Consider the following 27,620-nt stretch of genomic DNA (forward strand, 5'->3'; position numbering starts at 1 on the left):
AGGCCAAGGCGGGAGGATCACGAGGTCAGGAGTTCGAGATCAGCCTGGCCAATATGGTGAAACCGTGTCTCTACTAAAAATACAAAAAAAAATTAGCCAGGCTGGGCGCGGTGGCTCAAGCCTGTAATCCCAGCACTTTGGGAGGCCGAGACGGGCGGATCACGAGTTCGGGAGATCGAGACCATCCTGGCTAACATGGTGAAACCCCGTCTCTACTAAAAAATACAAAAAACTAGCTGGGCGAGGTGGTGGGCGCCTGTAGTCCCAGCTACTCGGGAGGCTGAGGCAGGAGAATGGCGTAAACCCGGGAGGCGGAGCTTGCAGTGAGCTGAGATCCGGCCACTGCACTCCAGCCTGGGCGGCAGAGCAAGACTCCGTCTCAAAAAAAAAAAAAAAAAAAAAAAAAAAAAAAAAAAAAAATTAGCCAGGCATGATGGCGCGCACCTGTAGTCCCAGCTACTGAGGAGGCTGAGGCAGAAGAATCACTTGCACCCCCGAGGCGGAGGTTGCAGTAAGCTGAGATTGCGCCACTGCAATCCAGCCTAGGCGACACAGCGAGACTCTGTCTCAAAAAAAAACCCAAAAAACAAACATTTTCATGTAAGTTCACTGGAAAAATATAATTAACTCTTCAAAGATTCCCCACTACACAGCTTTTCAGAAACACATCTCCTGTCTAAAAATAAATTCACCTCTTTTAGGCTGCTTCTATATAAATGCTGAGTTTTAATTACTCAAAAGGAGATTCCAGCTGGGCACGGTGGCTCACCCCTCTAATCCCAGAACTTTGGGAGGCTGAGGCGGGAGGATCACTTGAGCCCAGGGGTTCAGGATCAGGGGCAGAGACCTCATCTCTACAAAAAATATAAAAATTAGCTGGGTGTGGCGGTGCACACCTATAGTCCCAGCTGCTCAAGAGGCTGAGGTGGGAGGATCGCCTGAGCCCAGGAGGTTAAGGCTGCAGTAAGCCAAGATTGCATCACTGCACTCCAGCCTGGGTCACAGAGACTCTGTTTCAAAAAAAATTAAAATAAATAAATAAAATAAAAAGGAGATTCCCTCCCAGGAAAAAAACCTAAAACAAAGTACTCAAGGCTAATTTCTATGAGACAATGTAACTATTTAAGTTTTTGCTATATACATTTCTGAATTTCTACAAATATGGAACTTTTTTGATGTTTTATGTGAAGTCTTTCACACTGAGGCGGTCAAAACAAAATTGGAAAGTGACCATCCCAACAGAGTGTTAACTCAGAAGTAAGGAATGAAAAACAAACAGAAGGTGAGAGGGTCTGCAGGGTCATCCAGATTACCTCATTGGCATTTAACAAGCAGTGCACTTGAAAATTGTGCCAAAAAGATACTGAATCTCTTGCTAGGTGCCTCAGGGAAATCAAAGCAAATTGGGATGTATGATCTATTCCTAACTTCATGCTGAATGTTTTCCAAGCTCCAAAAATAATTTTCAACATGTCTCACTATTCTGCATGTTTCTTTCCCAAATGCCAGGTCAAATTTTCACCACTATTATTCTCTCTCTCTCTCTCTCTCTATATATATATATACACACACACGTATATATACGTGTGTATATATACATACATACATGTATATATACACATATATATATATTTTTTTTTTTTTTGAGACGAAGTCTTGCTCTGTTACCCAGGCTAGAGTACAATGGCGTGATCTTAGCTCACTGCAACCTCCGCCTCCCAGGTTCAAGTGATTCTTGTGCCTCAGCCTCCCGAGGAGCTGGGATTACAGGCGTGTGCCACCACGCCCGGCTAATTTTTGTATTTTTAGTAGAGATGCGGTTTCACCATGTTGGTCAGGCTGCTCTCAAACTCCTGACCTCAAGTGATCTGCCTGCCTCAGCCTCCCAAAATGCTAGGATTACAGGTGTGAGCCACTGTGCCTGGCCACCTCACAATATCTTTCTGCATCCTTCCACTGTCAAGGGATATTTTCATTTAGACACTGAAAATTTTTTTAAGAGATGGGGTCTTGCTGTGTTGCCCAGGCTGGCCTTGAACTCCTGGGTTCAAGTGAGTAGCCTCCTGAGTAGCTGAACTACACGAATGGACCATCTACAGAAATGGACCATCTTGACAGAAGTTTTTTGTTTTGTTTCATTTTGAGACAGAGTCTCGCGCCGTCGACCAGGCTAGAGTGCAGTGGTGTGATCTCGGCTCACTGCAACCTCCATCTCCCAGGTTCAACTGATTCTCGTGCCTCCTGTGTAGCTAGGACTACAGGTGTGAGCCATTATGCCTGGCTAATCAGCTGAGAGCACATTCTATAACCATGTAATGATCATTCAGCCCACAATTTAATTATTACCCTATGCATCAGATAGGAAGAAAAACAGACAACGAATTAAACGAATATAAAATTAGCCAGGCTAACAAATTTTCTAAGATTCTAAATTTTCTCCTGTTAACCTTAAAGTGACCTTCCCAAATATAAGTCACTTTTCACTACTCTCTTCTTCAAAACAAGCAACACTATCTAAAATAAGCTAATTTATCTGTTAATGTGTTAGTCTGTCTCCCCCTACCAGAATGTAAGTCCTTGAGGGCAGGGACTGTCCTGTTCACTACGTAAAACAGTGTCTGGCATGTAGCTATACAATACTAAATTGTCAATTGACCATCATCATTGCTACACATCTGCAGATCCATTCTTCAAGTCCCTTTAAAATGATCAGACATTTATTGCGATACATGAGCACTGATAAACCCTAAGTACTATAAAGAAAGATCAACAGCAAATTTATACAAAAAATTTTTGTTATTGTGACTAAATGTAACATGTTCATTTTTTACCTATTATCACAGTCCTCATGAACCACAGCATATTAATACATACCACACATTTTAGCAGGCAAAGTATGTTCTTTCTTAACATCAGAAAACCATTCCAAAACGTCTGAGCTATAGTTTTAAGCAAAAAGAAGACTCACCATTGGGAAACTGTGCAGAGGCAAATCTTGTCAACAAGATACCAGCTCCTTCAATTAAAGCTAGGAGAATGCCACCCATTGCAGCTGACCCAACCATGGCCACTGGTCCATCTGAAGACATTAATAACAAAGAGATTATTTTTTACAGAAATCTAGTTTACTGTAAGAGATAGTAAAGAAGAGAACTGTCCATATGGCTACAGGCTCCTCCAATTCCCAAACTCTTACTGCCTAAGACCCAAAATCAGTAAACTACGGCCGCCCACAGGCCACCCGCTGCCTGTTTTTGTAAATAAAGTTTTACTGAAAGGCCGGGTGTGGTGGCTCATGCCTGTAATCCCAGCACTTTGGGAGGCCAAGGCGGGCAGATCATGAGGTCAGGAGTTTGAGACCAGCCTGGCCAACATGGTGAAACCCCGTCTCTACTAAAAATACAAAAATTAGCCGGAAGTGGTGGTGGGCACCTGTAGTCCCAGCTTCTCAGGAGGCTGAGGCAGGAGAATTGCCTGAACCCGGGAGGCGGACGTTGCAGTGAGCCAAGGTTGTGCCACTGAACTCCAGCCTGGGTGAAAGTGAGACTCCGTCTCAAGAAAAAAAATAAAGTTTTACTGAAACACAGCCAAACTGTTTCGTTTATGTATTATCCATGGCTGCTTTCATGCTATGACAGCAGAGTTAGGTAGCTATGACAAAGACCACATAACCCACAAAGCCTAAAATATTCACTATCTGGCCTTTTACAGAAATAGTTTGCAAACCCCTTGGTCTAAACCACTGAGCTCAAAGGAATTCTGGTTTGCTCTCTGTCCTGAGGATCCAGAAGATGGTTCTAACTTCCTTATTCATAACAATTCTATATGGCAGGTATAATTATTAACTAACTCCAGATTACTGGTGAAGAAATTATAGCATAAAGTTTGGTAAACTGACCAGTCATACAGCTAATTAATGGCAGAACTGGGACCTGAAGTGCTCTCAACCACTGTAATATATGGGTTAGAATTCCATGCTCTCTCATTCTTAAATATTCCAAATAAAGAGATCCCCTTACTTTTTTTTTCAAATCACCATATACTGTATATTTATGCTATGCCAAATTAAGCAATGCTCATTTTTTTATAATTATTATTATTTTTGAAGCAGGGTCTCGCTCTGTTGCCCAGGATAGAGTGTGGTGGCTCAAGGGATCCTCCTGCCTCAGCCTCATGAGTAGCTGGGACTATAGGCATGCACCAACACACCCAGCTAATTACATTTTTTTTTTGTAGAGACCAGGTCTTCCTATATTGCCCAGGCTGATCTCAAGCTCCTGGGCTCATGCAATCTACCTGCCTCAGCCTCCCAAAGCGATGGAATTATGAGCCAATGTGCCTGGTCAATAATCAGTTTTATATATTACAGATGTCATTCAATTAAGGCAGATGAGGTTTTCCAAAAAGTGTGACTTCTATAATGACTACTTACTTCTTGCTGCCAGTATGGCTCCCGTTAAGGCACCACTTGTGATGGAGTTCCAGGGATCTTCCTTTCCTCTGACTTGAACCATGCTACAGTCAATCATGGAAAACAGGCCTCCCCAAACTGCAAAGCTACCTATTGTATTGTAAAAAGAAACAAGCAAATACTAATTTAAATTTCATCTTCCATTTAAAGTATGATAGTCAAAAACAACACTCACTATATTCTCAAAACTCTTATAGTCCAATACATGCAAACACAAGTTTGAATAAACACTGAACAAGAGTCAGAATACTTATCTTTTGAATAAAGCTGGATTGTATTGTATCAGCTGGAAAATTAGCAATGGCCCAAAGCCTAAAAGAAATAAGCCAGCCAGGCGCCATGGCTCATATCTGTAATTTCAGCACTTTGGGAGGCTGAAGTGGGTGGATCATCTTAGGCCAGGAGTTCAAGACCAGCCTGGCTAACATGGCAAAACCCCGTCTCTACTAAAAATATAAAAATTAGCCGGGTGTGGTGGCGGGCACCTGTAATCCCAGCTACTGGGGAGGCTGAGGCAGGAGAATCGCTTGAACCCGGGAGGCAGAGGTTGCAGTGAGCCAAGATCATGCCACTGCACTCCAGCTTGGGCAACAAGAGCGACACTCCATCTCAAACAAACAAAAAAGAAATAAGCCAAGTTCTATGCCCTGGGAGACAGCTATGATGTCTAGGTATATTAGAAAATATACCTAAAAGAGTCAGGTTGCGTATGTGTAAAAACAAGCAAATCACCTTTCCAGAACAACCTATCTCTCTGGTTTAAGTAGCAATAAACAAAATCAAACTACTCTGCTTCCTCTTTCCTTCTCCTTTTCTTTCATAGCTTCACTTACCTCTATTTTTGGCCTTTCTTCATTATATGTCATCGAGCATCTACTCTATGAAAATTATCGATGGGAAAACAAAAGAAATCCAGCTATTCTGGAATGTATTACAGGTTTAAGCCAATACATGCTGAAGGGGCAAATGAATGATATAAATAGCTAGAATTATGGAACATCAAAGGGATGGAAATTGCCTTTCTATCCTTTATTCCTCAGATATGAATTTAAAACAACCTTAAATCAGCAGATTACTTTGCACTTAAACTCTATCTAAATACAAAAACAATATCGCAAAATAAACAAAGACCCACACACATACATACATATACAAGTACAAACAAAATCTAAAAAGACAACACTAAGGTTTTAATTGTCAGCATTTCTGGATGACGTGACATGATTTCATTCCTTTGTGTTTTTCTATATTTTCCAAGTCTTCTAAAATGAATACGTAAGACTTGCATCATATAAAGTTATTATATTTAATAGGATTAAAGAAAAAAGTGGCTGGCCCTTTCTTTGTTGTCTCCATTTTCACTGCTCCACTTGATTAGCCAAAAAAAGAAAAGAAAGAAAGAAGAAAAGCTGCACAAAGCAGTCACTTTAATCTTTACCCTTTGAAATCTTAGGGTAGGAGGTAACTTGTGTTAACAAGAGCAATAAATGGAGTTCCACCAAATGTCTGAACCAGAGCATCTCCAGGATCTTTTTCCAATTCTCACATTATCAATTAAATCTAGTGGATAGTACCAGTGGAGTATAGCATAAGCGTCCTCATTTTTAGTCCAATATTAGATATCACATCCTATGTAAAAATAAACCAGTTATTTCTTCTCAGTAGTTCTATGCCCTGGGAGACAGCTATGATGTCTAGGTATATTAGAATTACCTCACTAAAATTTTCTGACAAGACCCTCCCATTTCCTCACGAGAGCCTAAAATCTCAGGAGAGCCTTCCCCTGAAAATCATTGCCAGAATAAGTTTTGGCTACTGATGAGAATGGAGAGTTTGAGTCTAAGCAGGATGAGGAGAAGATCCAGAAAGGGTAGTCTGGTGTGAGGATCCAGAGCCAGATGAGGCGAATGTGTACACACCTGGACAGCCTAGAACAAGGTTTTAGAGCCCAAGCAAGAGAGAGATTCTCAAGGAAGGCAGCCTGGCATGGAGTGTGAGAGTATACCCTGACAAAGGGCAGCCTGTTGTGGGGTACCATAGCCCAAGCAGGTTAAGAAGGCAGGTATACATATGAAAAGGAAGAAAATAATGAATCCTGTGGGGCTGAATTAGAAATACAAGATATCAAAGTAAACTTGTGATTTTCAATATGTAGAGATATACAGAAATATAGATTGTATACCATTCTTGATTTTTCCTTTCTTTAACAAAATTTTTTTGTAGAGAGGCATTCTCTCTAAGTTGTCAAGGGTGTTGAACTCCTGGGCTCAAGCCATCCTCCTGCTTTGGCCTCCCAAAGTGCTGGGATTATAGGTGTGAACCACCACTCCTGGCCCTAAATACCATTCGCAACTAAAAGGAACCAGGGCTCTTTGGAGAAATGGCTACGACAGGAAAAGCTGCCCTGCCCACAGCTAGGGCATGAAAAGTACAAGATGAGCCTAAATGTCTTATTCCAAAAATGAAAGAAAGTGCTCAAAGAATAACAGGGACATGTCGAAATCCTATCTTACTTTCTCTATGAAAATGTAAGACCTAGGCCAGGCAGGATGGCTCATGTCTGTAATCCTAGCACTTTGGGAGGCCCAGGCGGGTGGACTGCCCGAGCTCAGGAGTTCGAGACCAGCCTGGGCAACACAGTGAAACCCCATCTCTACTAAAATACAAGAAACTTAGCCAGGAGTGGCCGCGTGCACCTATAATCTCAGTTGCTTGGGAGGCTGAGGATGGAGAATTGCTTGAACCAGAGAGGCGGAAGTTGACGTGAGCCGAGATCGCGTCACTGCACCCTAGCCTGGGCAACAAGAGTGAAACTCCGTTTCAAAAAAAGAAAAAAAAAGAAAGAAAATATAAGACCTAAGGCCAGGAGTGGTGGCTCATGCCTGTAATCTCAGCACTTTGGGAGGCTGAGATAGGCGGATCACCTGAGATAGGGAGTTTGCGACCTGCCTAACCAATATGGTGAAACCTCGTTTCTACTAAAAATACAAAAATTATCCAGGCTGTGGTGGCGCGTGCCTATAATTCCAGCTACTCTGGAAGTTGAGGCGGGAGAATCACTTGAACCTGGGAGGCAGAGGTTGCAGTGAGCCAAGATTGTGCCACTGCACTCCAGCCTGAGTGACCCCCATCTAAAAAAAAAAAAAAAAGAAAATATAATACCTTTCAGAACACAACTATGATTTTCCCATACTGCCTGTCCCTGCACCTTGATCTGAATGCCTTAGTAAATGCTCACCAAATTAATAAAAAAACCATTGTAGTATTTTTAAAATACCATAAAAACTTCTCAATAGCTTCCTAAAAAAGGCTAACCTCAAGGATTTGAAATGGATAATTCCAATTCACTCACACCACCACTCACCCTTCCTCTATTTCACCTGCTTTGTAAGCAAACACAAACTTTTCCAGTTTTCCCTATTACCAACATCAACATTAGCATGGAGCATTTGTCACAACTAATAACCCACAGGTGCCTGCCACCACAACCGGCTAATTTTTGTATTTTTAGTAGAGATGAGGTTTCACCATGTTGGCCAGGATGGTCTCGAACTCCCAACCTTAGGTAATCCACTGCCTCAGCCTCCCAAAGTACTGGGATTACAGGTGTGAGCCACTGTGCCTGGTTGACTCATTACTATTAACTCAAGTCCATACTTAATTCAGATTTCCTTAGTTTGTTAACGTCCTTTTTCTGTTCCACAGTACCACATTACATTTAGTTTTATTTATTTATTTTTTGAAACAGAGTCTCACTGTCACCCCAGCTGGAGTACAGTGGCGGGATCTGGGCTCACTGCAAGCTTCGCCTCCCAGGTTCACGCCATTCTCCTGCCGCAGCTTCCCGACTACAGGTGCCCGCGACCACGCCTGGATAATTTTTTTGTATTTTTAGTAGAGACAGGGTTTCACCACGTTAGCCAGGATGGTCTCAGATCTTCTGACCTTGTGATTCGCCCGCCTCGGCCTCCCAAAGTGCTGGGATTACAGGCGTGAGCCACCGCGCCCAGCAACAATTTAGTTGTTATGTCTTCACAGGTTTCTTTTGGCAGTGACAATTATCTGATGGTATTTTAACTTACTGAAAATGCATAAGGTGATAGAAGCAGCCTCTCAAAAAACAAGCAAAAACCTATATGGCTTCTGCATATACTAGAGATTCAGGGTTTGGTGTGAACTTTAATACCACTTATCATTCTTGAACAACACAATAACCACCAACACCAAAACAGAAATTAGTTACTAATTACTTTCCAGGGTAGATAATTATTACAGAGGAAAAAAAGGAAAAAGATACAACATTACCTCAACCCTCAAGGCCTAAATTTCCTCATCTGGAAAATGGGAGATAATAATAGTACTAACTTCTTCATTACTGTGAGAGTTAAGAAAAGCAAAGAGAAGATTATTTTGATACCCAAAACTTCTAAGGAACGCCTGAAGTATTAAGTCTTTTTCATGTCTTATATACGGTCTCTCCAATCTAACTATACCCTTGTGTTGTCTGTTTGTTTTTGTTGCTGTTTGAGACAGGGTCTCACTCTGTCACCCAGGCTGCAGTGCAGTGGCGCAATCTCACTGCAGCCTCAACCTCCCAGGTTCAACTGATCTGTCCCTGTCAGCCTCCCTAGTAGCTGGGACCACAGGCATATGCTGCAACGCCTGGCTAATTTTTGCATTTTTCTGGGGAAATGGGCAGCCATGCTGCCCAGGCTGGTCTCCAACTCTCGAGCTCAAGCTATCAGATCAACTCAGCCTCCCAAAGTGCTGGGATTACTGGCATGAGCCATTGCACCCAGCCCTGACTATACCTTTGTAAGTGAATATAATCTACGAACATTTTTTGTCACCTCCCTTTTCCCAGCTTCTGAATAACCAAGTTTACAAAGTACAATGAATAGAATCTTTTCAAATTTTGCAATGACCTCTGCACAATGTCCCAAAACTAACCTTGGAGAACAGCCCAGTCAGCTTGATTGGTTTTCTCCTGCATGAAACCCCAATCCTTCAGATCAAATTCTCTTCAGCTTTATGTTACCTCAGAAGCTATCGTTCCTGACTCACAAACCTGAGGTTTTTTTGTTTTTTGGTTTTTTTTTTGAGACGGAGTCTCGCTCTGTCGCCCAGGCTGGAGTACAGTGGCCGGATCTCGGCTCACTGCAAGCTCCGCCTCCTAGGTTTACGCCATTCTCCTGCCTCAGCCTCCGGAGTAGCTGGGACTACAGGCGCCCGCCACCTCGCCCGGCTAATTTTTTGTATTTTTTAGTAGAGACAGGGTTTCACCGTGTTAGCCAGGATGGAGCTTTTTTTTTGAGACAGTTTCGCTCTTGTTGCCCAGGCTGGAGTGCAATGGCGTGATCTTGGCTCACTGCATCCTCTGCCTCCCGGGTTCAAGTGATTCTCCTGCCTCAGTCTCCTGAGTAGCTGGGATTACAGGTATGCGCCACCATGCCCAGCTAATTTTGTATTTTTAGTAGAGATGGGGTTTCTCCATGTTGGTCAAGCTGGTCTCTAACTCCCGACCTCAGGTGATCCGCCTACCTTGGCCTCCCAAAGTGCTGGGATTACGACCCATGCCCAGCCTCAAACCTGAGCTTTAAACACACTTTCTTCTGGAGAAGGGGGAAAAAAAAATCACGGAGTATCTGAAGGATGGAGACAAGATTTTCAAATGGCTATCATAATTCAGGTTAATTTTTCAAACAAACTAAAAATCAAGAAGAAACTATAGGGATATATGTTTGTGACAAACTGTTAGACCAAACTAAAATCATTAATTGTTATAATCTAAAAATAAAAATAGCTCCATCTTCAAATAAACAGAAAAAAACAGTTCACTTAAAATGAAAATTCTGCTCACCTCCTAACTGTGGAGCCCTGGTTTTAATAGCTGTCAAACTCCCTCGTAGTCTGTGGTTTACTCCCTATAACAAAAAAAAAGAAGCAACAAAAAATATATTAGAAGTACATTTCTTTTTTTTTTTTTCTTTTTTTTTTTTTGAGACGGAGTCTCACTCTGTCCCCCTTGCTGGAGTGCAGTGGCCGGATCTCAGCTCACTGCAAGCTCCGCCTCCCGGGTTCAGGCCATTCTCCTGCCTCAGCCTCCCGAGTAGCTGGGACTACAGGCGCCCGCCACCTCGCCCGGCTAGTTTTTTTGTATTTTTTAGTAGAGACGGGGTTTCACTGTGTTAGCCAGGATGGTCTCGATCTCCTGACCTCGTGATCCACCTGTCTCGGCCTCCCAAAGTGCTGGGATTACAGGCTTGAGCCACCGCGCCCGGCCTAGAAGTACATTTCTAAGCCACTGATGGGACCACCAGTAATATCAAACCCACACTTCAAGTGATGATAAAATAAGACCATTCACCCACTTACCACTGGAGAATTGCGAAAACCTTTGATTGCCTGAAAGATACCACCACCAATGGTACCCATCGTAAAGGCCCCACCACAGTCATCCACAATTCGCCATGGGCTAAGAACAGAGGGGGAAAAAAAAGACCACATTTCTCATTCACAAACCATAAAATCTTTGCTAATACAGTAAGGATTATAATGGAACAGATTATATTGCAGGACCCACTGCAACCAATAAATATTTGGCCTATAAAATGACTTGAGGAAGTGCTATGACCAAACAGGGCAGTCAAAAAATCAAAGCAGTTTTGACTACAAAGCTAACCAGGTAACTGATTATATTGTTTCAGGACATACGTACTGAATGTTAAGGGGTTACCTAATGATTTACTAAATGAAAACCCAGTATTTTTCTAAGAATTTTTTTTTTTTTTTGAGATGGAGTCTCACTCTATCACCCAGGCTGCAGTGCAATAGCGCGATCTTGGCTCACTGAAACCTGTCTCCCGGGTTCAAGCGATTCTCCTGCCTCAGCCTCCCGAGTAGCTGGGACTACAGGCGTGCGCCACGACGCCCGGCAAATAATTGTATTTTTAGTACAGACGGGGTTTCACCATATAGGCCAGGCTGGTCTCAAACTCCTGACCTCGTGATCCACCTCGGCCTTCCAAAGTGCTGGGATTACAGGTGTAATCCACCACGCCTGGCCTTATTTTTCTAAGATCTCTAACTCAACATAGTTAAATATTTTAATCCTCTGCTAACCTGTGTCATTATACTACATCAAACAGCTATTTACAGTGTGCTGAGTCCTACATATCTGAGCACAATCCAGAATGGAGGATAACTGCTTTGAAGAAGATAAGTTTGAAGAGCCAGGAGACCCTAAAACTTACATTTTGTATGCCATTTAGGAGAGAAGGGAACACGAAACAGGCAACAAGGCTAGGAAAGCAGAGTAATAATTCAAGGCTAGGATAACAGAGTAATAACTCAAGGTCCTGGGCACTTTCACAAATTGAGGACATCTTGGTTGCTGCTCTCACACAATAAAACAAATGATTAATCGAAATATCAAGATTTGATTTTTTACTTATGACCCCAGAAACTTTAAACTCTCGCAACCTGAGACTTCTGACAGCAATTACATCGTTTTATAATTATCTATGTGTCTGGTTTATTCACATTCAATAAACGCTGGATGAAAGAATGAATTTCTGTCCATGGCTTTTCGGAGAACACATGCTATTACCTCTTCCTATTTCCCAGGTAATTTTTGTCCCCCTCTACCCACAAGAAAGGATTCCAAGGAGAAAAAACATGCCCCCACTGTCTAAAGCAGCTTATCCAGACCCCTTGGCTAAAATCTATGTTCCATTCACTTAAAATGCTTTGCTCTGCGGACACCTATCATGATACAAGTAAAACCTCAAGAATGACACTCCCTCAAATGCTTGTTCTTCAGTTCCTCAACGCAGGAACTGAGCAAGGCGAGACGGAGGGACGCGCCCAAGGTCACCTCGGCGAACAGAGGGGATTATAACTGGCCCCGCATAAGGTCGATTATGCCCTGCGTTGGGAGGAGGTTCCGAGGTTCTATCAAACTCAAGTCTGGACCTCTCTACCATCCACCACAGGATCACACGGGTGCTGGGTTGGGAGAGCGAGGCTCACGAGGCCGGGAAGGTAGTGGGTACAGGGCTAAGCCGACTGGCCGTGAAAGACTGCACTGCCCACAGTTACCAGGCCCAAGTCGACAAGGCTGCGGTTGAGTCTGGCTTGCACCTTGGGAGCATGGACAGGGGAGAAGGAGGGCAGTGGGCAGGCGGGCAAGAGAAATGCAAAGACAGCGATGAGGCTCACCAAGGCTCTCGCGCGTACTCCTCCATGTTGACTCCAACGCCGCGAGTGATGCCGGGCAAGCTGGGCGGAGCCTGACCCCAGAGGCGGAAGTGACCCCTAGAGGAGGGCGTTAAGGCCTATGAGGATTGGTTCACCGTTTCCCGCTGCAGCCAATGGGACCCAGGACTCCGGTGGACTGCGTGTGGTTGGGGCATTGGCCGCGACGGGGCAAGACTGGCACAGTCCATGTCCTCGAAGGCCGCGGGTCCCGGCTGTGTGGGCGGGGAGCTACCAATGACGGAGTTACACTACCCGGTCACCAGAGGTTCCGTGGCCTGACATCAACGCGATACTTCCTAAATACGCTTCTTTCCTTCCCTTCCCTTCCCTTCCGGCTTCCCTTCCGCCTTCCCTTCCCTTCCCTTCCCTTTTCTTCTCTCCTTCGCGCCTTGCCTCCCTCCCTGCCTCCCTCCCTCCCTTCCTTCTTTCCTTTCTTCCTTTTTCTTTTTCCTTTTCTTTTTCTTTTTCTTTCTTTTTCTTTTTCTTTTTGAGACGGAGTCTGGCTCTATCGCCCAGGCTGGAGTGCAGCGGCGCGATATCCGCTCACTGCAACCTCCGCCTCCCGGGTTCAAGCGATTCTCCTGCCTCAACCTCCTGAGTAGCTGGGATTACAGGCGCGCGCCCCCAGGTCCCGCTAAATTTTGTATATTTTTAGTAGAAACGGGGTTTCGCCATGTTGATCAGGCTGGATCGAACTGCTGACCTCGTGATCCGCCCACCTCGGCCTCCCAGAGTGCTAGGATTACACCACCGCATCCGCCCTCTTTCACCTCTTTTCTTTTCTTTCTCTCTCTTCTTTTTCTTTCTTTCTTTTTTGGTACTTTTGCTGTCAAATGTGGATTAGTGCTATCTTATTCGTCACATATTGTGAAGCTGTTACTAAATACACTTAGCTCCTTTAGGGCAAACAATGTCTCAGTGATTTATAATAACCACAGTGCCTGGAATGTAGTAGATGCTCAATAAATGTTTGTGAAATGAAACAAGCTGTTTGGGCCATCTGAAGAAAGCCATGACCAATTTGGAGCCCTCGATTTCAGGGACATTGACCTCTCACAGGCCTCTCCACTAATGATCACCGGAAGGTGTGAAGATGTTTGGCTCGGAGAAGAGGGGACTTATGGGGACCAGGCCAGGCATAGTGGCACGCACTTGTAGCCCTAGCTATTCAGGAAACCGAGGCGGGAAGATGGCTTGAGCCTAGGAGGTCTAGCCCGTAGGGAGCTGTGATCATGCCACTGCACTCTAGTGACAGAGTGAGACACTATCAAAAAAAAAGCTTTTAGTTTACTGTCAACAAAATCCCAATCATGTGATGGCTGTTAAAGTGCTCCTCTCCATTCTGTACGTTTGTAATTGATTTTAAAATATGTGTATATTTATTTTACAGAAAAGTCAATGTCATAAATAATGGAAGAGGCTGGGCGCAGTGGCACATGCCTGTAATCCCAGCACTTTGGGAGGCCGAGGCGGGCAGATCACGAGGTCAGGAGTTTGAGACCAGCCTGACTACCATGTTGAAACAAAGTTTCTACTAAAAATACAAAATTTAGCCCTGCGTGGTGCCTGTAATCCCAGCTACTCAGGAGGCGGAGGCAGGAGAATTGCTTGAACCTGGGAGGTGGAGGTTGCAGTGAGCCGAGATTGTGCCTGAGCGACAGAGTGAGACTCCATCTCAAATAAATAAATGAATAAATAAAGGAAGACTGCAAAGAGGAGTGAGGGTCCCTCCAAAAGCTTGGAAATAAAGTAAGCAGATGAATCGAACCTTCCATGGAACTAAAGATTATCAATAAATGTGTCTTGCATGTGAGAATGGTTCATACTAGTCATCTGATTTGGGTGTGTAAGTTGGAGAAGACGTGCTCGGAATGTGACTGTAATTAAGAATGGTTAACTCTTTAATTGTACAGGCTGAAGAGAGAATATGGGAGAGGGGACATGGAGGAATTCAGAGAGCAAGAATCTGATGTATAGTCAGCACTGAAGACCTGGTGGGTATAAATATTTTAGTAACTAGAGGTTTGCACTCTCATGGGGCAAGGATATTTTTTCTGGTCTCAGCAGGACACAGATAAAATATCCCTTAGCTTTAGCTACCTCCCTTTGTTCTTATTCCATATTTATTATGCAATCTTCTTTTTATTTGGCTCCTGAATAGATTTTGATATAGGAGAGAATTCCCTGGCCTGTGTTTATAACTATTCTTCTCCACTTGGTAGTTAATACTGGCTTATGTATCTGCCTCTTATGAGGTCAGTTATTTTGACTAAATCACCAGGAATAGTCAGGGTTCTCCAGAGAAACAGAACCAAGAGGATATATATACACACACATATATATATCCTATTGTGTGCAAATATATATATATACTTCTGGTTCTGTTTCTTTGTCTCTCTCTCTATATATATATGTATGTGTGTATATATATGCCAATATATATAATTATTTATTTATTTATTTATTTTTGAGTTGGAGTCTCACTCTGTTGCCCAGGCTGGAGTGCAGTGACGCGATTTTGGCTCACTGCAACCTCCGCCTCCCAGGTTCAAGTGATTCTTCTGCTTCAGCCTTCTGAGTAGCTGGGACTACAGGTGCGCACCACCACGCCTGGCTAATTTTTGTATTTTTAGTAGAGACGGTTTCACCATATTGGCCAGGCTGGTCTCGAACTCCTGACCTCATGATCCGCCTGCCTCGGCCTCCCAAAGTGCTGGGATTACAGGCGTGAGCCACTGCGCCCAGCCTACTTATTTATTTATTATGAGTAGTTAGCTCACATGATTATGGAGGTTGAGAAGTCGAATAATCTGTGTCTGCAAGGTGGAGATGGAGGAAAGTCAGTGATGCAGTTCGGTCCAAGTCCAAAGGCCTGAGAACCAGGGGAGCTGATGATGTAAATCTCAGTTTGAGGGCAGGAGAAGGTGAAATGAGATATCCCAGCTCAAGAGTGAGGCAGGAAAAGGGGCAAATTCTTTCCTCTGCCTTTTCAATGCCCAACCACACTGAGGAGGTCAATCTACATTGCTGAGTCTACCAATTCAAATGCTATTCTCGTCTGGAAACATCCTCATGGACACACCCAGAACAACATTTAATCTGGGCACCTATGGCCCACTCAAGTTAACACATCAAATTAACTATCACAGTGATAATGAGTTTCCGAGTTTGCAAAGCTGAAGTCCAGTTTCCAGATTGTAGTTCTCCAGCTCATTTAATTCCAACAGTCCCTATCCTAAAGGCGTTTACTGCTCTGGGAAGCCCTGCTCCAGTGGCCAAAGAAACTTTGAGCAAAGAGACTTCTCACTCTGCTGTCTTCTAATTGCAACAAATAACAACATTTTTGGCTAGGCAAGGCCCAGGAGGAAGATGTCACATCTCAAAAATAATCACTTCCATTTGGTTCCAGGGTGCTAAGTGAAGAAACCTTTTGAAAAGGGTTCAAAAGAAACCTTTTGAAAGGATTAGAAGGATTGCTACTCTAATCTCCCCCTAGTGAGTCTTAAATAATTCTGAGGGACTGTGGTGGCCCTCACTGATGGAATGGTCAATGATACAAAGGCATAATAGAAGAAAGCAGTGGAAGTCCTTGACAGAAAACTCACCATAAAGGTGAGGGGAGTTTGAACTTCTGATTCAACATACCAGTGTATATTCTATTGAAAGTTACTGTTCTGGGCTCAAGATAGGACTGCTGCTAGAGCCCCATGTGGTCCAGGTACTCAGTAGATTGAGCTCCCTTGAGCCAGAGGCTGCCGTGGTCTAAGGAACTCCATCCACCAAGTCGTAGGTCATGTACATGGCACCAAACCCACAGTCCCACCTGGTCCATGTCATGGAGAAATTCAGATTGGCATGGATAAGTAAGCCTCCTGTTGGGTTTGGGGTTTTAGTTTGTGACCAGGGCTGATTTGGTAGACAGAGGGGTTTTAGCCTAAGTAACATTGGTGGAGGTGAAGGAGGCAATCTCTTGTTTCTTTGCTGCCCCCTTTTTCCTCCCACTGCTTTCCTCTCAGGAAGACATTAGTCTGGCCTGTGTTCTGTCTCGAGCTCTCCTCTGCCCATTTCTGCTCGTCTCAAGAGTGTTGGGCCAGACCAGTGGCTTGCTCCCAGAGGCAAAGTCTGCTGCCTTCTAGGGAAACTGTCAGCATCCCCCAAAAGGAAAGAACCAGTGTGAAAACTTCTGTCTTTCGTGATCTCTTTCAGGACCCTGCCATAGTCATTCTATGTCAGCATATCTATTGATCTTTGTGTGTATATACACATACATATAGCTATATAATTTATATAGCAAGCATTAGTGAGTGCTTAAAATATGTCTGATGCTGTTAAGTACTTTGTGTGCATTATCTTATTTAATATGTTTAATAATTCCATAACTCTGTGAATTAGGGTTTTTTTAATTTTTAGATTATTTTATTCTTGTTATTATTATTTTTTTGAGACAGTCTTGCTGTGTCACAGGCTGGAATGCAGTGGCATGATCTTGGTTCACTGCAACCTTTGCCTCCCAGGTTCAGGTGATTCTTGTGCCTCAGCCTCCCGAGTAGCTGGAATTACAGGTGTGTGCCACCAAGCCCAGCTAATTTTTGTTTTTTTGGTTTTTTTGAGATGGAGTCACGCTCTGTCGCCCAGGCTGGAGTGCAGTGGCCAGATCTCAGCTCACTGTAAGCTCCGCCTCCCAGGTTTACACCATTCTCCTGCCTCAGCCTCCTGAGTAGCTGGGACTACAGGTGCCCACCACCACGCCCGGCTAGTTTTTTGTATTTTTTTAGTAGAGACGGGGTTTCACCATGTTAGCCAGGATGGTCTTGATCTCCTGACCTCGTGATCCGCCCGTCTCAGCCTCCCAAAGTGCTGGGATTACAGGCTTGAGCCACCGCACCCGGCCTAATTTTTGTATCTTTACAAAAGAGACGGGGTTTTGCCATGTTGGCCAGGCTGGTTTCAAACTCCTGGCCTCAAGTGATCAGCCCACCTCGGCCTCCCAAAGTATTGGGATTACAGACGTGAGCCACTGTGCCTGGACAAGGTTTTTTTTTTTTTTTTTTAAGGGATGGGGTCTCTCTCTGTTGCCTGGGCTCGTCTTGAACTCCTGGCCTCAAACATTCCTCCTATCTCCTCAGCCTCCCAAAATGTGGGGATCACAAGCATAAGCCATCATGCCCCATCCAGTTTTTTTTGTTTTTGTTTTTGTTTTTGTTTAAGAGATGAGTCTCACTATTTTCCCTAGGCTGGACTCAAATTCCTGGGCTTAAGCAATCCTTCCGCCTCAGCACCCCTAGTTGAGACTACAGGCACACACCACTACACCCAGTTTGTAGATGCTCTTAATTTCCTCATTTTCCATTGCCTAAGGCTCAGAGAGGTTAAATAACTTACTTAAGGTCACACATCTCAGATCTGAGCCCCTGTCATTTGACCCAAGAGCCTGTAGTCTTATCTGCTATACTATACTGCCACCCTATATTCCTGAAAATGTGACTTTCCTGGGGTCATTCAGCCCAACTGAGAGCCACCTAAGCATTGATTAAATTGGTTCTGGATCCTCATTCTTCCCCCCTACCCTGCACCACGTATTTTGACTGAAGCTTTGAGTCTCTTTTCCTTCTTTTCTCTCCCCATCCCTCTAGCCACAACAGGGCTTGTTTTCCTCTGGGGAATAGACCACGCCAGGGTCCCCTGATATCCGGGATGGATTTGTTTGAGGTGGAATTGGATTCTGAGCTGGAATGACCAGTGCTCCCTACAGATTGGTTCGGGCAGTGGCCTCTCATTGTAGGGGCTGGAGGTGGCTGTACTCCCTGGCCTCTGGGTTCCCAAATCCTCCAGCTCCAGCCGTGATGCCTCTCAAGGGAAGACTTTTGGAGTCTGTGAGCAGTCTCAGGGAGCCCTTGGGGCTCCAGGGAGTAAAAAGCTTCTGACTGAGTCATGTCAGAGGAACCAGCGATTTGGAATTGGGAGGCCTGACACAGAGAAGATACCGGGGTTAATGTGTAGAAACCTTTGGTTAGGAGGCATGAGTCCTGCCCTTTACATTTGAAAGCTATGGATTTATTTTTTTGAGTGTCTTCCTGGACCAGAGACCACTGGGCCCAAAAAAGAAAACCACTGAAACCAGATGGTACAGGGCTAACCCTGGGGCTGAAGGTAATGATTTGCTTTTAGGCCCTGACTCCTCCTCAGGGAGCAGTGAATATTTTTGGCAAAAAGCCTGAGAAAGAGTTCTTGGAAACTAGAAAGAGAATTGCTTTCAGCTGACTGGGAGACTAGAGGTTGGCTGAGGTCCCAGAGCCAGGGACCCCAGAAGATGATGCTTTTTTCTGGGCAACACTGAGGGTGAAGGCCAGCTGACCCAAAGGGGGCACCGGGGGAGGGGGTGGGCATAGGGAGTGCCATGTCCACTCAACGTACCTAACTAAAAGCCCACTCCAGCACGGCTCAAACCCTTTGTTATGCCCTCTGAGATGACCACCCTGACTCCTCCCCGTAAAATCAGTGTGTCTTCCACTGGGTTTTTAACAGTTGTACCTCTCTACAAGACTCCTTGTACCTCTCTACAAGACTCCTTGTACCTCTCTACAAGACTCCTTGTACCTCTCTAGCTTGCTTCACTTTGCCTTACAGTGTAGTTTTTTTTTTTTTCTTTACTCCATTGAATTTTACATGTTTAAGAGAATAACAATGTTGTAATGACAATGTTATAGTGCCTGGCAGGATGCTATATATAAATAGTAGTATCTGAATAAATGTTTGAATGAATGAATGAATGAATGAGAACCAGGTGAGAAAGTGTGTGTGTGTGTGTCTGTGTGTGTGTGTGTGTGTGTGTGTGTGTGTGTTTAGAGGGTATTTACTGTTGAGAGAAAGAAAAAGATGAGAGAAAAGGTGGGATGGAAAGAAGAACCCAGGATAAGAGTAAATAAATAATTATAGTCAGGTGTGGTGGCTCATGTCTGTAATCCCAGCACTTTGGGAGGCCGAGGCCGGCAGATCACCTGAGGTCGGGAGTTCGATACCAGCCTGACTAACATGGTGAAACCCCATCTCTACTAAAAATACAAAAATTAGCTGGGTGTGGTGGCGCATGCCTGTAATCCTAGCTACTTGAGAGGCTGAGCCAGGAGAATTGTTTGAACCTGGGAGGCAGAGATTGCAGTGAGCCAAGATCGCGCCATTGCACTCCATCCTGGGCAATAAGAGTGAAACTCCATTTCAAAATAAATAAATAAATAATTATAATAATTACTAGTAAATATGGTGTTTACGATGTACTAGGTATATCAATGAATGTTTTCATGTGTAGGACCTAATTTAATATTCACAACAATTATACAAGGTTGGTATAACAGTTGTCCTTATTTTACAGATGATGAACTCAAGTCTCAGAAAAGAAGGTAGCTTGCCCAAGTCACATGGCCTGTAAGTAGCAATATGAGGACCAAATGCTGGTCTATTGGCTTCAAAGGCCCAAGCTCTTCACTGTTAAATTATACTTCTATCCAGTCTCCTCTTGTTGTGTTTTCCCATAGCCCCTGTGCTTGCCTCCCACCCTCCCACCCTCCCTCCTTCCCTCTCTCCTTCCTTCCTTCTTTCCTTTCTTTCCTTTCTTTCTTTCTTTCTTTCTTTCCTTCTTTCTTTCTTTCCTTCCTTCTTTCTTTCCTTCCTTCTTTCTTTCCTTCCTTCTTTCTTTCCTTCCTTCTTTCTATCCTTCCTTCTTTCTTTCCTTCCTTCTTTCTTTCCTTCTTTCCTTCTTTCTTTCTTTCCTTCTTTCCTTCTTTCTTTCTTTCCTTCTTCCTTTCTTTCTTTCTTCCTTCCTTTCTTTCTTTCTTTCCTTTCTTTCTTCCTTTCTTCCTTTCTTTTCTTCCTTTTCTTTCTTTTCTTTCTTTTCTTTCTTGTTTTTGCTCTGTTGTCCAGGCTGGGGTACAGTAGCATGATCACAGCTCACTGCAGCCTCAACCTTCTGGCCTCAGGCAATCCTCCCACCTCAGCCCCCTGAGTAGCTGGGACAACAGATGCTCACCACCACATCAGGCTAATTTTTTTTTTTTTTTTTTTGAGAGATGGGGGTCTCATTATGTTGCCCAGCCTGTTCTTGAACTCCTGGACTCAAGCAATCCTCCTACCTTGGCCTCCCAATGTGCTGGGATTACAGGCATGAGCCACTGCACCTGTCCTTATTTTGTATCTTTAGTTATATCTCTTGCTCTTAGAGCAATGCCTGAATAATAGGCACTCAATAAATCACTCAATAAATATATACTTATGGACTGACCAATAAACTGGCTATTGACTCTTAAAGTGACAACCCCCAGGTTTCCCTAAAGTCTTCTTCCACTTTTCCCATCAAGTCTGCCTGCCTTCCCTCTGTCCTTCAGTCCCTGCAGTGGGCACCATTCCCTTCTTCAGCCTTAACCTAAAGTTGGACTAGTGGACATTAAATGGCACAGCCAAGTTTTAGTCCCAGACGATCCCTGGCCTCAGCAAATGCTGATCAAGTGACTGTCTCTCTCTGGCTTAGGATGGAAAGACGCCAGGAAAGATCGAAGCATCTACCCTGATGGGTTACACCAGAGCTTCTAGAAGGGATTTTGTGGCAGGAGGGAGGGGGGCAGGGGATTGAATGTCTCTGTGACTTGTGCAGGGCAGCGTGATGGATGAGCAGTGGAAAGCCCTTCTATGAAACATGCCAGACCTGTTGCAATCGTATCTCTCCCGATGGCCCAGAATTCTGCTTCCCTGAAGACATACTAAATTGTGCTCTGGATTTATACGTGGGTGGTGACCTGCCTCTGTGCTCCCAAAGGAGGTCTGTCTGCAGATGCCCAGCAGAGGAAGAAACAGATGACAACAGGGGGAGGTTTGAACCCTCTTCTCAAGAGCCTTGGAACTTCATGGAAAGTGACAGCCCTTTAAGAGTTTCCCAACTTCTGCAGATCCTCCTCTCTTTCCCAAACAACCTGCCAGTTTTCAGTTTTGGTACACAGTGAGGATTTATTCTCTCTCTCTCTCTCTCTCTCTCTCTCTCTCTCTCTCTCTCTCTCTCCCTCCTGCCTAGCTATCTCTATCTCTAACTTTGTCTTTCTGTCTCTCTCTTAAGAAGTGGCCAAAGGAGCCTGGAGCCTCTGATGCTCAGCCTTCAGGTCCTCCTTGGCAGAACCTGGGTAGAAAGAAAATGGGTAGGCAGGGGGTTAGGAGTAACAGCTCCTCATCTTGAATCTAGCCTTTCCTGGAGCTGTATACACCTGGGAGTCCCCCAGCACATTACCAAATACTGTAGAAGGAAGTCCATGAAGCACACATTGACCACAGCGATATGTCCACACGGTGATGGAGTAGTAAAATACGCTCTTGAACGTGCCTGGGTCCAGCAGTTCACCGGCCCTCATGGCCTCATCCCTGCTTGTCTGGCTCTCCATGGCTGTGATCTGCTTCTGCCAGCCTACGCATTTTTGTATCTTTTTCTCATTGCATGGCCCCTTGTCTTTAAAAGGCTAAACTGCTCTGTACTAAATTTGGTCACGCAGCGCTCCAAGATTCCCTGGAATGTCCTCAAGTTTCAAACAGCTCTGACAGCGAGGTAGGACCGCCCCCAGCTTAGGGATTGGCTTCTCCTCTCTGGGCCCGGCAGTTGTTGGGTCTTATTGGCCGCTGATTAGTCCAGCCGGGGTCCACTAGCCCTGGGCTGCAGGGAGGCTGCTGCTTCCAGTGAATACTTTAGCACCTGTAGCACAGAAGGGCCAAGGAGCTGCCGTCCTCAACCAGCGGGGGTTTGCTCCTCAGCCCACTCCCTGCATCCAGATCAGCTCATCCCCTCCCTTCCCTGCCCACCAGGACTCTGATAGCCCCTGGCAGCCACAGCCCATTTTGCCAAGATGTCTAGGGTAGCCAAATATCGCCGGCAGGTGAGTGAAGACCCCGACATCGACAGCCTGCTGGAGACCCTGTCTCCCGAGGAGATGGAGGAGTTGGAGAAGGAGCTGGACGTGGTGGACCCTGATGGGAGTGTTCCCGTGGGGCTGCGGCAGAGAAACCAGACAGAGAAACAGTCCACGGGTGTGTACAACCGGGAGGCCATGCTCAACTTCTGTGAAAAGGAGACCAAGAAACTTATGCAGAGGGAGATGTCCATGGATGTGAGTGAGCACAGCCCTGGAGGGGAGGAGGGAGACAGGGGAGGGCTGGAGACCCTGGCTTCATGATTAGGATGCTTCCTTCCTTAGAAGAAATGTTCTTGTTGGCAAAGGATTTTAATGCTTCAGAACTGATTATTATCCACTGAACTAGCAGTACAAATCTCTTACTCCTAATTTCTGTTTCATAAGCAGAAGTTGGATATGTTGGAGGAACACAACATCCCACAAAATCAAATAGAGCTACTAGTAGAATGGGAGCTGGAAGGTGTCCTTGAAGAGTCCATTGTCAAGTTGACTCCATCCTGGTCCCACAATACCTTTGTTTTTCTCCACTCATTCCATCCTATTGTGGGGAGGCGTAAAAAGATAGAGTGATACTTTATGTCTCCTGTCAGCCACCCAAAAAGACAAAGCTAAGCCTTTTTTTTGTGGGAGAAAAACTCATTTTCAAGTCCCCACCCCTATGGGCATCTCACGGCACATGGATCATTTCAGGAGGCTTGGGAGTAAATGAGTTTCCCAAAGCAAAGGGAGACAGGGACCAGGAAGGAGTCTGTGCCTGGGAAATGTGGCTTAAAGACCCGATAGCTTCAAATTTATTCCCAGGGAAGATGTTTTTTGTTGTGGTTAGTTGGTTTTTGGTTTTGTTTTGTTTTTGCACTCTCCAGAGAAGCCTCTGGAGGGAGCATGCTCTCTTTTTGGTAATTAACTCTTTTACCAGCTAAAGAGGCCACTTTGCTGGGGGATGAAGATATTCATAGAGGAAGGAAAAGGGGTGATGGTTTTGGAAGCATCTGCTCACACCTACGATGGGCTTAAGCACAACTTGCTTTCTGTTTTCCTGAGTTGGCTGGAGGAATTTTTTTTTTTTTTTTTGGTCACTTTTGCATTTATATGTGAGTTTTCCTTGGACAAACTACCCTCCAATGGAGTATGACTTTGTGGGATCCCTTTGTCCATGGGAAAGAGTGTTGCATAGGAAAATTGTTCAAGTCTTTGTTCTAATTCTCTTACTCAGCCACATCTCTTGTACATTATCCGTTACATGTGAATTCTTGCAAGAAAAAGATCAGTCTCAATTCTTGCTTTTTGTTTTACTTCTATGGAAACTGAGGCACAGAGCTTCAAATGACACGCACATTCTCACAGAGGAACTGAGAATGGGAACATTATCATCTAAAATGCGTGTGGCATGTGTGGCTGGGTATGAAATTGTGTTGACTGCTAGTCACAGAGCATATTGGTGGACACAGCCCTGACTCCTTTAGTGTAGCAATGGGAAAGAAGGGAGGAGGAGGGAAGGGGGTGAGGCAAAGAGGAGCTGGAACTCTGTCTCTGTCCCTGCCGCCCCTCCTCCACCACCTATGTTTAAGCCTTGGCCAAGAAGAGGGAGAAGGAGGGAGGAGGGAGAGAAGCCAGGAGGCTCAGGAATTTATTGTCCTGTATACACAGTGGTTGCCCCGGGTGCAGCTATGATAATGATGAATAAAACCAAAACATTTACAGAAAAAGTGGTAGCACTTACTGTGAGGGCCCCATACCTCAACACAGCTATGAGGAATCATACAGAAAGAAATGAAATGCAGCCAGAGGCTTTGGCACCCCTGGAAATCATTGGCTCTGCTCTTCCCTACTCCCAGTCACAGGCTCTGGGCCCATGACTACCATGTATCCATAGCTTCCGGTGCTCAGAAAGGTACTCCCGAGGCTGAAGTCAAACAAAGCAGTCTAATCACAAGCAGGAGTGTGAAGGATTCTCATGTTCCTGGAAATTTCACGATCATAGACTTTTTCTTCAGTCAGTTAATACCATGACAAGCGTCTCCTCCCCTGCCTCACCTCCCTCACCCCTGCCAGGCCCACACTTGGCTCTGCGGACAGAGCCTGAGTCAAGGAATAGAAGTGTGTGTTTGTGTGCACATCCTTGATGTAAGGAGATGCCTTTAGGTCCGGTTTTCCCTTGTGGGTGTAGGCTGTTCTGATCCCCTCACTCTTTCTCACCCTGTCCAAGGATGTACATTGGCATAATGGCTGGCTGGAGTTTAGGGTGCATGCTGAGCCTGGGCAGAAGTCATCTCTATACATCTGGGTGAGAATGAACCCTAGAAGGTGGCTTCTTTAGCACCATTAGCAAAATAGTGAGTGTGTGGCCAAGAACTTGGATTTAAGTATTAGAAAAACCTGGTTTGAGTAACAGTGTCTCTGTGTAAGTCACAAGTTACCTAATTTAAGTCTCAGTTTCATCACCTACAAAATACGGATAGTAGTACCCATCTCACAGGGTTGTGAATACTAAAAGGGGTACTGCGGTAGAGCACTTAGCACAGAGCTTGGCGTGTCATACACACTCAATAAAGGCCAGCTACGAAATTATTATTTCATTTGAGTCAAGGAACCCAGAAACTGGTGAAGTGGGCCAAAAGCAAATCTCTACTCCTGCCCAGCTCCTCTCTTCCCTCAGTCTCCTGAGGACTGCGCAAGCCTCACCTGTCAGTTTAATGAGTGGCCCAAGTAAACAAGCAACCCCTGGGTGCTCAGAGTGGGGACCACCAACACTACAGACACAGCACAGAGCTGGGGGCAGGTGGACTCCAGGCTGATGGCCTGGCTGCAGCCCTCACTGATGGTGGCCTTCACTCCATGTGAAGAACTGAAAGGTGGCTGAAACAGAGTAAAGCAAGATGAGCATTTACTAAGAACCTTCTACATGCCGAGCATGTTCACCTTTTCTTTAAACCTCACAGTTCTTGGGAGATGGGTATTTTTATTCCTATTTTTTCTTAGAGAGGTTGAATAACCTTCCCAAAGTCACACAGCTAATTAGTTGAGATCGGTGCTTCTTCCTCTCTGCCATACTAAGGTGCAAAAAAGACAGTAATGTCAGTCCCTGCCCTGAAAAAAATGTAATCTACTTAGAATCTGTTCGAAACACACACGTATAGAACCATCAGTGTTACAGAGTGGAGACCACAAATTCTTATATTGGCTGAAATAATAGTCTTCTGTCAAATGTTCACCTCCCCACTCCCACGAGTAGGAACATAATTATTAAAACTAAGTGTGGATTAGGGAAAGTAAATCCTGACTAGATACTGGATGCTGTTAAGGAATTTCTGTTAATTTCTGTTAATTTCTTTTAAGTGTGATAATGGTGTTGCAGATATACTTTGTAAAGGATTCTTCTCTTTTAGACATAAATACATAAATATTTATGGGAAAAATTTATTGGCTTTGGGAATTAGCCTTAAAATAATCTGGATGGGGGTATAGATAGAACAAGATTGGCCACCAGTTGACAATTGTTGAAGCCGGGTGATGGGTCTACATGGGTGTTCATTATATTATTCTTTCTACTTTTGTATGTATGTTCGAAAATTTTCATAATAAAATTAAAAGAAAGAAAGAAAGAAAGAAAAGAAGGAAGGAAGGAAGGAAGGAAGGAAGGAAAAGGAAGGAAGGAAGGAAGGAAGGAAGGAAGGAAGGAAGGAAGGAAGAGAGAAGAGAAGGAAGAAAGAAGGAAGAAAGAAGAAAGAAGGAAGAAAGGAAGGAAAGGAAGGAAAGGAAGGAAGGAAGGAAGGAAGGAAGGAAGGAAGGAAAGGAAGGAAGAAGGAAGGAAGGAAGAAAAGAAAGAAAGAAAGAAAGAAAGAAAGAAAGAAAGAAAAGAAAGAAAGAAAGAAAGAAAGAAAGAAAGAAAGAAAGAAAGAAAGAAAAGAAAGAAAGAAAGAAAGAAAGAAACCAATAGTGGGAGGTCGGCCTTAAGACAGTCTTAAGGTCTGTCTTTTCCCTAGAAGGGGAGCCCCAAGATGCATACTCTGGCTATTGCACAAAGTGAGTCTAGGCTGCGGGAGGGCCCTTGGCCTGCTTCTCCTTCCAGGGGCTCCCTCCATGGGATGGGATACTCCAGAGAGTATCCCTGATCCTCCTGATTGTTTAACTATCTTTTTCATGAATATTCCACCCATGCCTCTTCCAGGTCAACTCCTATTTGTCCTGCCTATCTCAGGCACCACTTCCTTCAGGTAGTCTTCCAGTCAGGCACCTGGTCTGAGCATTCCAATACCAGTCTGTACCAAAGCCCTTGGGACATCACTTTTGTATCTTGTGTGACTTGGAGGGCAAAATGCAAATTCAGGGCCCAGCACACAGCAAGCCTTCAGCCTCTGTTTTGAGTGAATGTTAGCAGGGGATTGGGGAGGGTAGAGGTGGGACTTGGAAGAATTGACCCTAGCTTCTCTCCCTCCCTTTAAAGGGCCAGACCTGTCAGCCAGTGTAGCTCCACCTGATCATCCGGGAACTCTCCTTCAGCCCAGGTAGAAGACAAAGCCCCTGGGCAAGCGTATAGCCTGCGGTTCAGTGAACCTCTTGTCCTTGCCTCAAGTTTCAGGAACCGGATCCCAACCGGTCAACTTGTGTGTCCTCTTTCCTTCCCAAGTGGGAAAGAAAATCTCCAGCCTGCCTCCCCCTCCCTTCTCCCTGGTGTTACCAGGGGCTGGGGATTAGCACCTGTACCCAGCCAGGGGCAGGGGCAGCTGAGCTGGCGGGGGTGGAGGAAAGCTCTCCCTAGAGGTAAACTTGAGAAGCAAACCCGAAGCACCCCACTAATAGCGGCTGCTGGGCCTGACCTTCCCCTCCCACTGCCTGCACAGCCTCTGCAGCCCCCTCCCCCGTCAGTTCTAGTTCACAGTTCAGTGTCCAGGATATCTCTCTACAGGGCTGGGAAGGCCGAGGCCGGTGGCCTAAACCTCAGAATGCCC

At 44.9% G+C, this 27,620-nt stretch overlaps 2 protein-coding genes across 2 annotated transcripts in view; one reads left to right on the forward strand and one right to left on the reverse strand.

Moving 5' to 3' along the window:
- The window catches only part of TIMM17A (translocase of inner mitochondrial membrane 17A), a 55,319-nt gene that overhangs the window by 2,099 nt on the left and 25,600 nt on the right, over nt 1-27,620 (reverse strand). The window contains exons 2-6 of the mRNA XM_050764656.1: nt 12,692-12,726; nt 10,847-10,946; nt 10,332-10,395; nt 4,433-4,561; nt 2,969-3,079 (exon numbers count right to left, since the gene is read on the reverse strand). Of these exons, the coding sequence (XP_050620613.1) occupies nt 2,969-3,079; nt 4,433-4,561; nt 10,332-10,395; nt 10,847-10,946; nt 12,692-12,717 (430 nt within the window). The 5' untranslated portion in view covers nt 12,718-12,726. The remainder of the gene's footprint in view (nt 1-2,968; nt 3,080-4,432; nt 4,562-10,331; nt 10,396-10,846; nt 10,947-12,691; nt 12,727-27,620) is intronic.
- Nucleotides 14,133-27,620, forward strand: part of LMOD1 (leiomodin 1) — a 61,438-nt gene continuing 47,950 nt past the window's right edge. Inside the window, exons 1-4 of the mRNA XM_050763605.1 lie at nt 14,133-14,479; nt 14,644-14,724; nt 20,100-20,152; nt 21,375-22,866. Of these exons, the coding sequence (XP_050619562.1) occupies nt 22,606-22,866 (261 nt within the window). The 5' untranslated portion in view covers nt 14,133-14,479; nt 14,644-14,724; nt 20,100-20,152; nt 21,375-22,605. The remainder of the gene's footprint in view (nt 14,480-14,643; nt 14,725-20,099; nt 20,153-21,374; nt 22,867-27,620) is intronic.

This window comes from Macaca thibetana, chromosome 1 (assembly GCF_024542745.1).
Source record: "Macaca thibetana thibetana isolate TM-01 chromosome 1, ASM2454274v1, whole genome shotgun sequence".
NCBI classification, from domain to species: Eukaryota; Metazoa; Chordata; class Mammalia; order Primates; family Cercopithecidae; genus Macaca; species Macaca thibetana.